Source organism: Lygodium microphyllum, chromosome 23, assembly GCF_053477565.2.
Source record: "Lygodium microphyllum isolate KBCC chromosome 23, Lygodium_microphyllum_v1.1.10, whole genome shotgun sequence".
Classification (NCBI taxonomy): domain Eukaryota; kingdom Viridiplantae; phylum Streptophyta; class Polypodiopsida; order Schizaeales; family Lygodiaceae; genus Lygodium; species Lygodium microphyllum.
Genome location: NC_141157.1, coordinates 301,607 through 315,162, shown reverse-complemented (window position 1 = coordinate 315,162; position 13,556 = coordinate 301,607). Strand labels below are relative to the sequence as shown.

At 42.1% G+C, this 13,556-nt stretch overlaps 1 protein-coding gene across 3 annotated transcripts in view; it reads right to left on the bottom strand.

Moving 5' to 3' along the window:
* The window catches only part of LOC148015787 (Ku70-binding family protein), a 132,777-nt gene that overhangs the window by 80,265 nt on the left and 38,956 nt on the right, over positions 1-13,556 (bottom strand). For all 3 annotated transcript variants that reach the window (XM_087663682.1, XM_087663681.1, XM_087663680.1), the window contains exons 3-4: positions 7,197-7,318; positions 2,645-2,782 (exon numbers count right to left, since the gene is read on the bottom strand). In XM_087663682.1, the coding sequence (XP_087519808.1) occupies positions 2,645-2,782; positions 7,197-7,318 (260 nt within the window). The remainder of the gene's footprint in view (positions 1-2,644; positions 2,783-7,196; positions 7,319-13,556) is intronic.

The window sequence follows — 13,556 nt, the reverse complement described above, 5'->3', positions numbered from 1 at the left end:
ACTCATCAAGTCAGCTTGTGCCAAGATCTGGAGATCAGGTTGTTCCTATGGGGACACCCATCTGATTTCTATCTAACTGGACCCACATATCAAAGCAAGCAAAAGCCTCTAACTTCTCTTTAAGAAAGGATATCACATGTAGCGAGGACAATGTGGGAGACTCTCTACATAGATCAAGGTGGATCAACCTCAATACGCACTTTTCTCTATGTTGGGCCTGTGGTGGGAATGGGATCAGGTGTTAACTCGCCTAGCTTGCACAATCTACACACATCACAAACCAATTTGAGTCTAGGGATGCATGAACTAGCTTACAATCACTAATGAATGTGCAAAGTTAAACTTTTGATTGCTCTTGAGTACACTGGTTCAAGAACTAAGACAATACATAGAGACCAGTTCATTAAAATTTGTCTTGACCACCACTAGACCCGTGGTCTCATCAAGAGGTCTGACCAAAGAACTTGGCAAAGAATATGGCTCAAGCCAATTAGCAAAACTAGTAGACAGATAATAAATGTACCCCAAGCTAGGAAATGAGAATCAAGATATACATTGTCCACTCAAGATAGATTCCAACCTTGATCTATAACAGAAAACACTGAGCCAATAATATGAAGCTTTGGCCATTGTGTTATTACCACAACAAACAGCTCACCACCAAGTATTTACAAGATACAGATGTCTTTGCTCTGGGTCATATGGTGAATAAATACATAGTCACATGGGACAACAGGAAATGGGAATGGGAAACCAAAATGGGAATGGCCTAAATTGCCATTCCATGTGACTATGTAGTCACATCTAATTGGCATGAAACGGGAAATGGGAACAGGGATGGGGGACCCAAAAATGGCCCTTCCATGTGATTATGGGTGAATAGCTTCATTGACAACTATCCATTGGAACCTAGATGGCCTGTAACTTTGGAGGCAGCTCCACGATGTGGACCCTTCACCTTGCATGCTCTCAAAGAAGGCAAAATGTGCCTGTGGACCAAGCCGACGAAAGGTCTGCTTGACCATTCAAACATCACTTCAGGAGTATGGAAGGGTGTTACTGAGAGGGCTGACCAAAAGCAACACAGTATACACCACTTGTTCTTAGAGGCACCTCAATTTTGATTTTGAGGTCCCATGTTGCCCTCTCTCAGCCTGGTAAGGGTTGAGATCTGACTACAGGGAGTAGGCCAAGTACCGTTAGCTCTAGATTGACACTCCTCATCTACATGGCCAGGTATCAAGCAATGAGAAAAGTACATATCCTTTTAGGAATATTCTCTCAGTTTGATCTCTTAAAAATTTTACCCTTCATAGAACTGGAGAGGAGGGTCCCCTCTGAAGTAGACTTGGTCATGCAGCTTTGTGGACCGCAATAGCTGGCACTCGTAAGAAATTGAGGCAAAGAGATAATTTGCTGCATTAGACAGTAGTAGTTTGGATGCAGCTTCTGAGGAATAACATAACTTGATTTTCTTCTGACTTTGAAAAGCCAGTTGTGGCAGACTCTCTCTTTAGTGCCATCAAGGCTGCTTAGTGGTCAGTAAAATGATTCCAACAGTCAAATGCAAGAAACTGCCAAAGCTGTGAGTAAACCCCCTGCATTAGCTTGTTGGCATTAGCCTGCAAGCTCTCTATTGTAGGACATGTTCAGGGTGGGTCTGTCTAGAATCAGAGGCATAGGTTATAACCCAAGGACAAGTTCCCAAAGACAATTTTACAAGAAAGTTAGCAATGAAAATGTGGCGTCTAATATTTTCACACGTGATAATAGACCTACACAAATAACTAGTCTGCCATCCACTCTTGTGGCTTCACTTGACAGCAGAGGCATAGAACAGCCCTCAGGACAAGCGAATAGCATATTACTGATGCACTCAATGACAACAATGCACTGCAATCTGCTATGATACCACTGTTGTCTGACAAAAGCTAAATTACAAAGCGCATGCAAAGCCAGAGTCACAAGGGAAGGAACAGACCTCAGACCAAGCCATCCACTCCCTAGGAGTACATAGTTAAGGGCAGAAACTTAGTGGAAATTGAACCTTTGGGTTGTTACTTCCATATGGGGAGAAGGAGAAATAGTAATTACAAACCATCAAGATAAATAAAGAAATGTTTGACAAATGGTTGTTTTATTCTGTTTGCCACAGCTGTTCAGTTCATGGAGGAGCCACTTGAAAAGGAAACTTATGTCAACCCCTATGTCACACACGATGAGGAAGGGTATTCAACCTTTATGGATTCTAGACTGAAACTGGGCAGAGCAGTCACACAGCAAACGCACCACAATGACAGGATGAGAGGGAGCAGACGATGTTGACCTGTTAGAGGATAAAATGGTGAACACATAAGTAGAGCCAAATCACCTAAACTGCGATCTTGAAAACATCAGTTGTAGCAACCAATAAACAAATAGCATCTCCCCAGAAATCATGGAGAGTTTTACTGGAAGAAACTATATAGAATAGTAGTAAAGCTGCAACTAGGTATGGAAGTTTTAGCTGTGATAACATCTTAAAGAACTTGGTATGTTGCTATCTGAGTAGCAAAAGCTACTTCTCCCTTCTAAGTAACTTAACCTGCATTACGTTTGTCCAAATGGAACATTTAAAAACACTGAGCAAGTGTAGATATATCACCTCACTACAGGCATGATGTTCACAATTTCGCCAGTCTAAATTTGATCCTCTGCATTGATCATAAGCATGGATCAATTCATGAATAATCGTTTGATCAACTTCATCCTGGTATATCACTGAATTGCTACAGACAACAATCTACTGCCAGAAAACACCAAAATGTCAGAACTTGATAAACAACAAAATAAATCATACATCCTTTTGTTTAATGAAAATTGATTTGAAGGATCGAACAGTATATATTATCTAAGAAGAATCACAAAGATTTTATAAGAGGGTTGATTCCTAGTATGTAAAGAGGAGTCCGATTCTTTGATAAGCCTCATGACTATCACCAAGAGATGTAGCTGCATCTTCAGCCAATGTTGGATACCAGGCATGGCCACCAAGGCCATCTACTTACGAAGCTTGTTGGTGAAGTTGTAGTTTCCATGTGAGACTCCTAAATAGTCAAGAGTGATATCACTCTAGCTGGCGACCCCATTTTCAACAACAAAACCAAGAATGTTGGAATTCATTACAATTTTACTAAAGTAGGTGGAGGAAGGTAACATTCAGCTTAACTTCATGCCTTCATCCAAGAATCGTGCCGACATTCTAATGAATCAATCGACCAACCAATACTCCAGCTTAAACATCATATTGAATTTTGTCCAACCTCCCCTTTGACATCAGAATGATTGGCAGAGGGGGACCCATAGCCTTCCCATGCACCTTTCGCCCATGAGAGCAAGCAGTTAATTGCTTGGTACTTACAGATTTTGGCAACTATGCTTATGTACTCATGTCTCTGCATTGGTATGGATTCATGATCATCATACTTGTAAAAGGGCATTTGGACAAGTGAACCAATGAGGGCACAGGGCACTGCTCAAGTGGCACTGCTGCAATTTGCATCCCATTATCACATGACCCCTTGCATCTCCCATGCATTGGCATTGTGTTTATATGAAATAGGGCCCTTGGAAGGGATAATCAGGAGAGTAGGCTCCCCCAAAGGTAAAAATCCTTGCATTGTGTAAGCATACTCCCCTTTTACCTTCCCTTGTACCTCAATCAAGAATGCTTGACTTTGATCCGCGAGTACAACAATCACCGACACCCTTGCCACACAATGGTCTTTATGGGAAATGATCTTCTGGTCTTACTATTCAATTCTTGCCTTTCAAAAGAAAAGTATAAGACCCATTAACTTGGCTACTCAAAGGAAGATACTCATCACCTATGTAATCATGGTAGACCCTTGGGCAGTACATCCCCTTGGTAGATGCCTTTCTTTGGGGTGGAACTTTTGGGTGAAAAGAGGATAGAGTATGGCTCTCCATATTTTTAACCCTTTTTGGGCCTAAAAGGGGGTGTAAAGCCACCAAATGTAATGCATGCATTAATCTCAAATCATCATGCATTGATGCCTAATTTATACTCCTTAAAACAGCCCCAAAAGCCATTACCAAATTTTAAACAGTAAGACAAAATGCCCAAAATACTCTATGAATAGAACATGTTGGCATACTCTGAATAGAACATGTTGGCATCCCATTCATCCCTGATCATTACCGTCAATCAGCCTTTTCCAATTGCTGAACACACCTTCAGGAGCTCCACTTGCCATCAATGGGAGAAGCTGCCTTGCATTTTGGAGAAGCTGCAGCCCAGCTGCTGGCCACTCATCCACCTATGCTGCCCAGCCTTCAGCCATCACAGCTTGTGGTCCTGGAGGTCTACTAGCTGCTGCCAAGTCATCATCAACTGCTACAGACTGTATTTTCTGTGACTACTGCCTGCATGTTTACTGCTTAGAGGCCAGCTAGTTGATTGCCATAATTTGCTGCCCATGGAGCTTCCATTCAGCTGGCAAACCTTGTGTTTTGCTGCCCTGGAGTAACTCACGACATCCCTGCTGCTTGGAAGACTTTGTTCTCTCCTTCCTTTGCTGCCCATGATATCATCATCACTGCCTGACTGCTGTTGGTTTGTTTTGGAATCCGTCACCGGTATGATACACTCTCAATGCTATTCTCGACGTCTGAGAATACCACTCTCAGCTCACCTCATCCCCAGTCCTTGAGACACACAGGTTTAGGGTCCCACATTGTATCATTTTCGTCTCCATACTTATTTCTCATCGAGTATCCTACAAACTAAATCCATCATGTTGTCCCACTTTCTGCACTTTTCTTTGTTTGCCCTAGCATTTCTCCACATTACATCAATTCTTGTGGGATTCAATCCAATTCCTGTGGGAGCCAATTGAGTGGATATGGTAAAGCCCCCATGTCAGTGTGCCCTCTTTTGGCTGCTAGTTCCAAACCTTCGACAACTTCAAGCTCAGATTGTATGCACCTTTCTCCAAGTTGCAGATTCAATCATTTAGGTGAAACACCAGAGGAAGCAGAGTATGACGAGAAGGAATTTGAGATGAAAGATTACTAGGCCCTGGTTCCTTTGAAAGTCTCTGATGTCTCCACAACAAGAACTCATGTACTCATGAGTGGAGAAGAGGTAAAGGGGGATCCTCTCCTCCTAGCCTATTCAGAGATTTGCAGCACCATTCCTTGAAAGTCTACAATAAGGACCACCAATGGGATACGCTCTGATGGGAAGTGCTTCACTGATGATGGCTAAGACATCTCGAATAGTGTTCTCACATACTCTTGAATGCTAAGCTTTCTCAATCAAGGCACAAGTGTCAATCAAGAGCACCCGACTCTAATACCATGCAAAGAAATGCTAGGGGGAACCAAGGGTGCACTATATCGCGCAAGAGCATTGCTCTTTTCTTTTGCCCGTGCAAGAGAGAGAGAGAGAGAGAGAGAGAGAGAGAGAGAGAGAGAGAGAGAACACCCTTTTTCTTTAATTTTCTAAGAATAAACTCTTCTCTCTCAAAAAGCAACATATCTACACATTTCAATGCTAAGAGGACCACTAAAATGAAGTTAACAATGGGTAATTTTTTTGGAACCTGCACCACCTTGTTACTGCACCATTGTATAAGCATATGCCCTAAAGGGCAATGCTAACAAAAAGAAACACAAAATGTACAACAAGAGGCCAATTGGTGTGGCATCAAACACTATGCACATATGGAATTCCTCATAGTCCTAGCACATAGCTGGGGCTTCTCAATCTAACTTACTGTCCTAATCTTCCCCTACCAACACTAGACTATGGTGAATCCATCATTGTCCACCAACAACGCAAAGGCAAGTTGTGTCTATTGGTGGCCTTTTTTTGAGAACCAAAACAAGTGCATTCTGCTTTTTAATGGCCAAACTCCTGGCAACACAAGCACTGGTTGGGCTGCTCAACGACAATGACCTTCTAGAAGATTGTTGTGCCTCTTGCCACAATCTCAAAATATTTTGGATGTCCTAACCTTCAGCACCTATTCCAATTACTACATCTACAAATGAGTTCAGCAACATGGGTGACAAAAATCCTTCACCAAGTGGCAAAAACTCTATTCCAATTTCCAAGTTCTAAAAGAGGAGCATATAGGACACTACAAAAAGGCTATGAAGGCCTTGTACCATGGTGCCAATTAAGATAACTCCCTTCCCCAAGACCATCAGAAACTAGTCGACTAACTCTTGGAAAACCTCCTTAGAGGTGAGTCTAACCATGAATACACCCTACTCCAACAATGTGGCGTCTACAATGCATGAAGTTGGGTGCAAGATGAAGAGTGACCCACAACCTATACAAAGAATGTGGCTTCTGAATACTCCTCCATTGCCCATACTAACTGAAGTCACTCCTCAAAAGAATGATGCGTGAGGTTGTAGACTTGAGTTTAACAATTAGTTGCACCAGTGCCAAACCAGAGGTTTCTGTGCGTGCTTGGAAGGGTATCCTCTACAAACTGTGCACTACAAGACAAGAGAAAGCTGTTACAAGGGGAAGGATGGAGGAAATCCAAGAAGAGGAGAAGGGGGTGGATAGGAAGAGGCAAGAGCAAGAGGAGAATGGGCTGGTGCTAGATCATCATGAGGACATGAAAGCATTGGTGGAGAGGAGGTGAAGGCATGGAGGTCCTGCCTATTTAAGGCCCATGTAGTCAAGTGCAAGACAGCAAGCCGCAACATGAGGGATGGTGTGCCAAAGCATGAGGGAAGCAAGGCATCATGATACAGGGCAGGGGGAGCATAAAGGGAGGAGATAGGGAATGGTGGCTCAAATCAGCACGAATGACTGTCAGTTCTGAATGATCTTCTTTTGTGAAAAAGAGTGTCTTTCTCTTGTAAACATCAATGCATATGGATGACTTCCTTCAGGATTTTCCAAGTATCTACCACTTAGGCCTCTCTAGAGCAAGAATGTAGTAATCACTAAGTAAGGTCAGAAAAGTCCACAAAGGTTGTAGGTTGAGAAGACTGTTTATGATCTCCTGAGTACTCTAGAAAAGTATGCCAGATGGAGTACTTATTTCCCAATAATAGTATAATCAATCATGCCTTTCAGGAGTAGATTTTAAAAATGTGCTCTATCAAAGTTGAAAGTAGCAGATAACAACAGCTTTAAACTTTATGACAAAAAAAAGAGAGGCACAAACCCCTTCTCCCATTTCAAATCCTCCAGCTGCAGCTGCACTGCAGTTTACTGCTCGAAAAAACTTTCGTCCAACATGGCATCCAGCTTTTTCAAGCGAGTCCTTCAAAAATTTTACCTTTTCATCTGCTTTGACAATCCTAGTTAGTTCTCTCTCTCTCTCTCTCTCTCTCTCTCTCTCTCTCTCTCTCTCTCTCTCTCTCTCTCTCATCCCAATATCAATTCCCATTGTAATAGATCCCTAGTGTTTTTTTCATATTCTCAGTTATTTGTTGTTTCCTTAAATGTTTCCTTTAAGATTACAGTTTCTTTATACTACTTGGGAAACATGACAATTCCTTGAACTTCAGATGTATCTATTCTTGTCTCACAGGCTGATTTGGCCTTTTGTAGACATTAATACAACTTTCTTTCTTCCTCTCTCACAAAGATTGTTGAAACTAAAGAATAATCAAATGTGCAAGGAACCATCTAGCCAACACATAAAAACCATATTTGTTGAGCAACCAAAAGTCATCACATGCATTAACATTCGATAAAAATGCATTAATTCCTAATTTTGGCCTCATTAACGGCCCCAAAAAGACTTTATTTGTATTTTTTGGCACTTTTTGCACATGGTAGGACAAATGTCCCAAAATCCGTTATAAATAGAGCATGCATGGGCATTCTTATCACTCCACATTTAGTCAATCTCCTAAGCCCTCTTCTCCAATTGTTGATCTCTCTTTCTCCAACAATTAGTGGATGCTGACCCACCAGAGTTGCTGCAGCTGCCAAGCCTGAAGCTGTCCAGAGCTGCCCACATCAGCTGGAGCTGCCACCCAGCTTGCTGCCCACATCAGCTAGCTGCCACCCAGCCTGCCGCCCAGTTTGGAGGTTGCTGCCCATGAACGTTTTCAGCTTGATATGGCAGCCCAACTTCCTTTGAAGATCATTCAGTTTTCACCACTCCTGGCGACATCTACATTTGCTGCCTGCAGGTCTAATAATCCACTAACATTTTCATTTTTATTGCTGTAGACATTCCAGCCAGTCGCCCAATTTCTTCCAGCCACCGACTGTCAGAGTGCAGCAAATGGGGAACCATATGATGGAACTGAAAGCAATTAGTGAATATGGAGAGAGAGAGAGAGAGAGAGAGAGAGAGAGAGAGAGAGAGAGAGTAGAATGCTGAAGACTAATAAGAATGAATGTTGAATACTAAAGGTAGATACGTACAACAGGCTGTGTCAGTATAGCCAGCCAAAGAGCGTGCTCAACCTGCACAAGACTGAAGTGATTGTGACTAGATGGCAGGCTTGCCTAAATACGCAAGAAATAATACAATAATATGATCAGGTCAGCCAGTCAAAACTGGCCGATTGCTGCATAAAACAGGCCAACTGAAATAAAACAATAAAATAACGAAAAACAAATGCAAAAAATGCTGGTTGCCACATGATAACTCTCACCAGCCTGCCCAACTTGCCCAAAATCTTGCCTAAACTGCTGGCAACTGCAAAACAAACTGCCCAACCTGCTCCCTAACATGCTACCACTGCTTAATCTGCCCTCTACATGCATGTGCATGTCTTGGAGAAGACCGAGTCTCTAACATCCCCTCTTAGATCCTGGACGAAGCATAAGGCTAAAGGATCTAGAATGCTAACAAAGAACGGCCTGAGGAAGTGTCTTAGTGAACAAATCAGCAAGGTTGTCTTCAATCTTGCAATACTCCACATCAATGGTCCCATCCAAGATCTTCTCACGAATATAGTGATATTGGATCTCTATGTGCTTGTCTTAGCATGGAATGAGGGATCCTGTGGCATGACTATGCCACTCTCATTGTCACATAGAAGTGTAGTAACCCCTGTCTGTGAACAACCAAGCTCCTCTAATAGCCTCTGAAGCCAAACAGTCTCACAAGTGGTAGAACAAGTTGCTCGGTACTCAACCTCTATAGATGAAAGGGCAATTGTAGGTTGCTTCTTTTGCTGCTCCAACAAATCACACCTATACCTAGAAGAAAGCAATAGCCTATCGTCAATCATTTGAGATCAATATCACAAGCCCAATCTAAATCTATCCAGCCTCATAATACCAAAGTCGAGCCACTTGCACTTGCTGGTTAAAATAGACCTAGATCCAAGGTCTCCCTAAGGAACCACAGTATCCATAAGACAACTTGCCAATGAACCTTCTTAGATTCACTTGTAAAGCCTACAAGCAAACCAACTGGAAAGCACAAATCAATTTCAGTATTCAAAAGCCAAATCAACGACCCAATCAATTGTCTATAGCAAGAAGCATCCACCAACAGTGAATCTATACAAATTGTAGCCTTCCAATTTGAATCCATGGGAGTAGAAATGGTCCAACACTCCTACATCTCAAAAGTGGTCAAGAGCTCCTCCACATACCATTGCTAGGAAAGAAAGATTGCCCTCTCAATATGCCATATCTCATGACCTAAGAAGAAATGAAGAAGCCTTAAATCTATCATCTCAAACTTCTAATGGAGTACTTCCTTAGTTTGATTGACCATCTCAGCATGGTCACTTGTTAAGATGGGATCATCTACATAAAGCACAAACACTACATACCCTCCAGTTAATGTATGGACGTACAAATTTGGATCAAAGGTAGTGTTGGGAATAAAGGCTCACTGTGTCATTTACAGTGTTCAAGTGTGAACGCGCCTGAATGCATCCTTACACTCTTGTACTATATATACTATCTAAACCTAAAAAGTGGTACATCCGTTATTGTACCATATACTCATTGTGTCGTGCTTACACTCCTATGACTTACTCCTTTCTGCTGCTTCCTGCACTAGATCTGACACTATCAGTCCTAGCTCACTCAGCCGATCCAGCAACTCCAATAAACTGGTATCAGAGCAGGTGACTGGCATGAGGTGACTAGCGTGAGAAAACGGACGACAGGCTAGACACGCAACACATTGGCATAAGAAGACGGACGTGTCAAGACAGGATTCACATTGTCACAGACTTGCGACAGTCAGGGTAACTCGGTCAAACGGCAGGCTCGACAAGCGCCAGGTAGGCAGTCGACTCCACAGATGGTAGGCTCCACAGGCGCCAGGCTAGCAGTCAGCTCCACGTTGCAAGCAACAAGCTCCACACTCCACGTTGGCGGACGATAGGTCATAGGCCTGTCGGCAGGCAGCAGGATAGGCCAAGTAACACCATGTGGCAGATCCAACGGGCCCTGGTCAATGTCAAGACAAGACAATCCGACTCAAAAATTGCACATTTGGTACACATTTGCCCAAGAAATTTTGGGGCTTTTCACATTTTAGTGGAATTTCTTCAATTTCACTAAAATTTGTGAACTCTGAACCCAAGAAAATTGGGGCTTTGCAAAATCCCTTCAATTTGTGCAACAAATGTCTAGTATAAGCACTTGGGTACATGTATTGATGCAATCTGGACAAATTACTCTCTAAAAATTTAGGGCTTTTGATCAAAATTGTCAAATTTGTGTCCGGAAATGCCTTTGGGGATTTCACATGTAATCGGTGCCTCGGTACCTAAATGTGTCAATAATTGCTTGAGGAGTGCAACAACAGACTTTTTTTCCTGAAAATCTATTTGCAAATCTGAAATCTCTACAATTTTGGGATTTTCATTCCTGGTTGGTACTTGCAATGTATCGTGGTTACTTGTGTAATATTTGGGCTTGCCTTTAGTGAGTGGCAAGTGCTTAGTTAATTTGGTACTGCAAATTATGGTTGGAAATAGTGACAGCAGCAATCTTTTGCACATTAAGAAGCTTGAGGGTGCACATAATTTTGCAATATGGCAAAAACAGTGCTATAATGTCTTGGTGCAGAAGATCCATGTGAAGCCCATCAAAACAAAGGGAATAAAACCAGCAAAAATGGAACAAGACGAGTGGGATGACTTGGATGAGCTTGCCCACTCTACCATTGAGCTCTCAATGTCATACAACTTACTCTTCAACATTGAGAAGCTGAATTCAGCATATGCTATGTGGCAAAGGCTTGAAGAATTTTATACTCAAAAAAGTGCAACCAGCAAGGTTTATTGGCTGAAAAAATTAATGGACTTTCGCATGAAAGAAGGTACAGCCATGTCTGTACATTTGAATGAGTTCAACTTAACTTTCAATCAGCTGATTACTTTGGACTTCCATATTGATGATGAGTTCAAGGCTACTTTCTTGCTATGCACTTTGCTTGAAAGTTGGGATACTTTCAGGACAGCTTTGAGTAACTCGAATGCTCAGCTATTATATTCTAATGTGGAGAGTTCTTTACTGATGGAAGAACTAAATAGGCAAAATAACTCAGCAAACAGGTCTTCTAATGCTTTGCACACTAGAGGCAGATTTCAGCAAAAGCGTAGTTCTAAAAACATAGCACGCAGCAAGTCTCGTGGCAAAAATGTGGAATGCCATCATTGTGGCAAAAAAGGGCACTACAAATGGGATTGTTTTCAATTGAAGAAAGAGAAAGGCAAAAACAAAAACACTGAAGGCAACAAAGCTGAGGAAAAGGACAGCAACTCTGCAAAGAAGAGCAATGTGAAAATAGAAGAAGTTAATGTAATCACTCATGAGAATGACAGTGATGGTGATGTACTTCTTGCTTCTTTGAGTGCACATGCATTGATTGTAGATTCTGAGAATGATATGCACACTTGGATACTTGATTCAAGTGCGTCTTTTCATATCACACCACATCACGAGTGGTTTTCTTAATACAATGGTGATGTACATGGTGTTGTCCACTTGGGGGATAACTATGCATGTAAAATTGCAGGCATTGGCAGTGTGAAACCGGAACGTCAGCATGGCTACGTGTTTGTTTTGCATAATGTGAGACACGTGCCTCGGCTCAAAAAGAGCTTGATAAGCACAAGGCAACTAGATGATGAAGGCTATCACACCACTTTTGGGGATAGCAAATGGAAAATTTGTAAGGGCTCTCATATTGTTGCCAAGGGCTCCAAAAGTGATACTTTGTATCCTCTGCATATATCTAGTGTGCATGACCATGTAGTCACCATAACCGAGCAGCCGAGTGTTTCTTTGTGGCATAGCCAATTGGGACACATTAGTCAAACTGGAATGAAAGTGCTTTCTCGCTTGGGTTATTTGCCGACTTTGAGGTATGCTAATTTTGAACAGTGTGATCATTGTATTAATGGTAAACATGCTCAAACGTCACATAAAAAATCTCTTGCTCTAAAGTCTTCATCCTTAGAGTTGGTACATTCAGATGTATGTCAAATGCCAAGATTATCTCTAGGGGAGAAGAAGTATTTCATTACCTTTGTTGATGATGCCACACGCAAAGTCTAGGTTTATTCAATCCGTCGCAAAGACAAGACCTTGGATAAATTTAAAAAGTTCTTAGCACTTGCTGAAAATCAAACCAGCAAGACATTAAAGTGCCTTCGCTCTAACAATGGTGGGGAATATGTATCCAAAGCCTTTCAGGACTTTTGTGACAGCAAAGGGATTAAAAGGGAGCTCACTGCTCCTCATAATCCACCCCAAAATGGTGTTGTGGAGCATATGATCAGGACCATTCAAGACAAGGTCCATACAATGCTCTCACATGCTGCTTTACCTCATGGATTTTGGGCAAAGGCTGTTATGACAGCCGTACAATTGATTAATCGATCACCAAACAAGTCTTTGGGTGGGGGGGGGGGAGTACCTCAAGAAGCGTGGTCGGGAAAGCCACCTTCGTATGCTCACTTGAAGAGTGTTTGGCTATGAGGCATTTGTGCACATTCGCAAGGAAGAACGTAGCAAACTTGAGCCAAAGTCCTCTAAATGTATTTTCCTAAGATATGGTGATAAAGGTGAGATGGGGTATCAATAATGGGATCTCGAGAAAAGAAAAGCAGTACGGAGCAATGATATTATCTTCTAGGAAGATTGCATGCACAAACAATCGAAAAAGACAAAGGAGTTTAGAAGGATTGTATTTCGGGAGGATGTATCAACAAGACAACAAAGAATGCCCATTAGGCAGGAGCAAATACCTGTTGTAAATGTTCTTGAAAATGCAACAAATGATGCTGAAAATGATCAACAAGATCTTGCCCAAGATGTACCACAAATTCAGTAAGAACATGTGCCTTTGGAACAACCAGAACCAGCTATACAGTACGCTGAACCTGTAGAACAGCAAGCTATTAATGCAGATTTGCAAGCTCAACAGCTAGCAAATCTTGATCATTGGGTCCGTAGGTCGACCAAAGTGCAAAGACAGCCAAATAGGTTCGTTCCTGGTGTAAACTATGTGGCTGATTATGCCATGTTAGCGGACTATGGTGAGCCGTCTTGCTTCGAGGAAGCAATGGACAGAAAAGATGGTAAG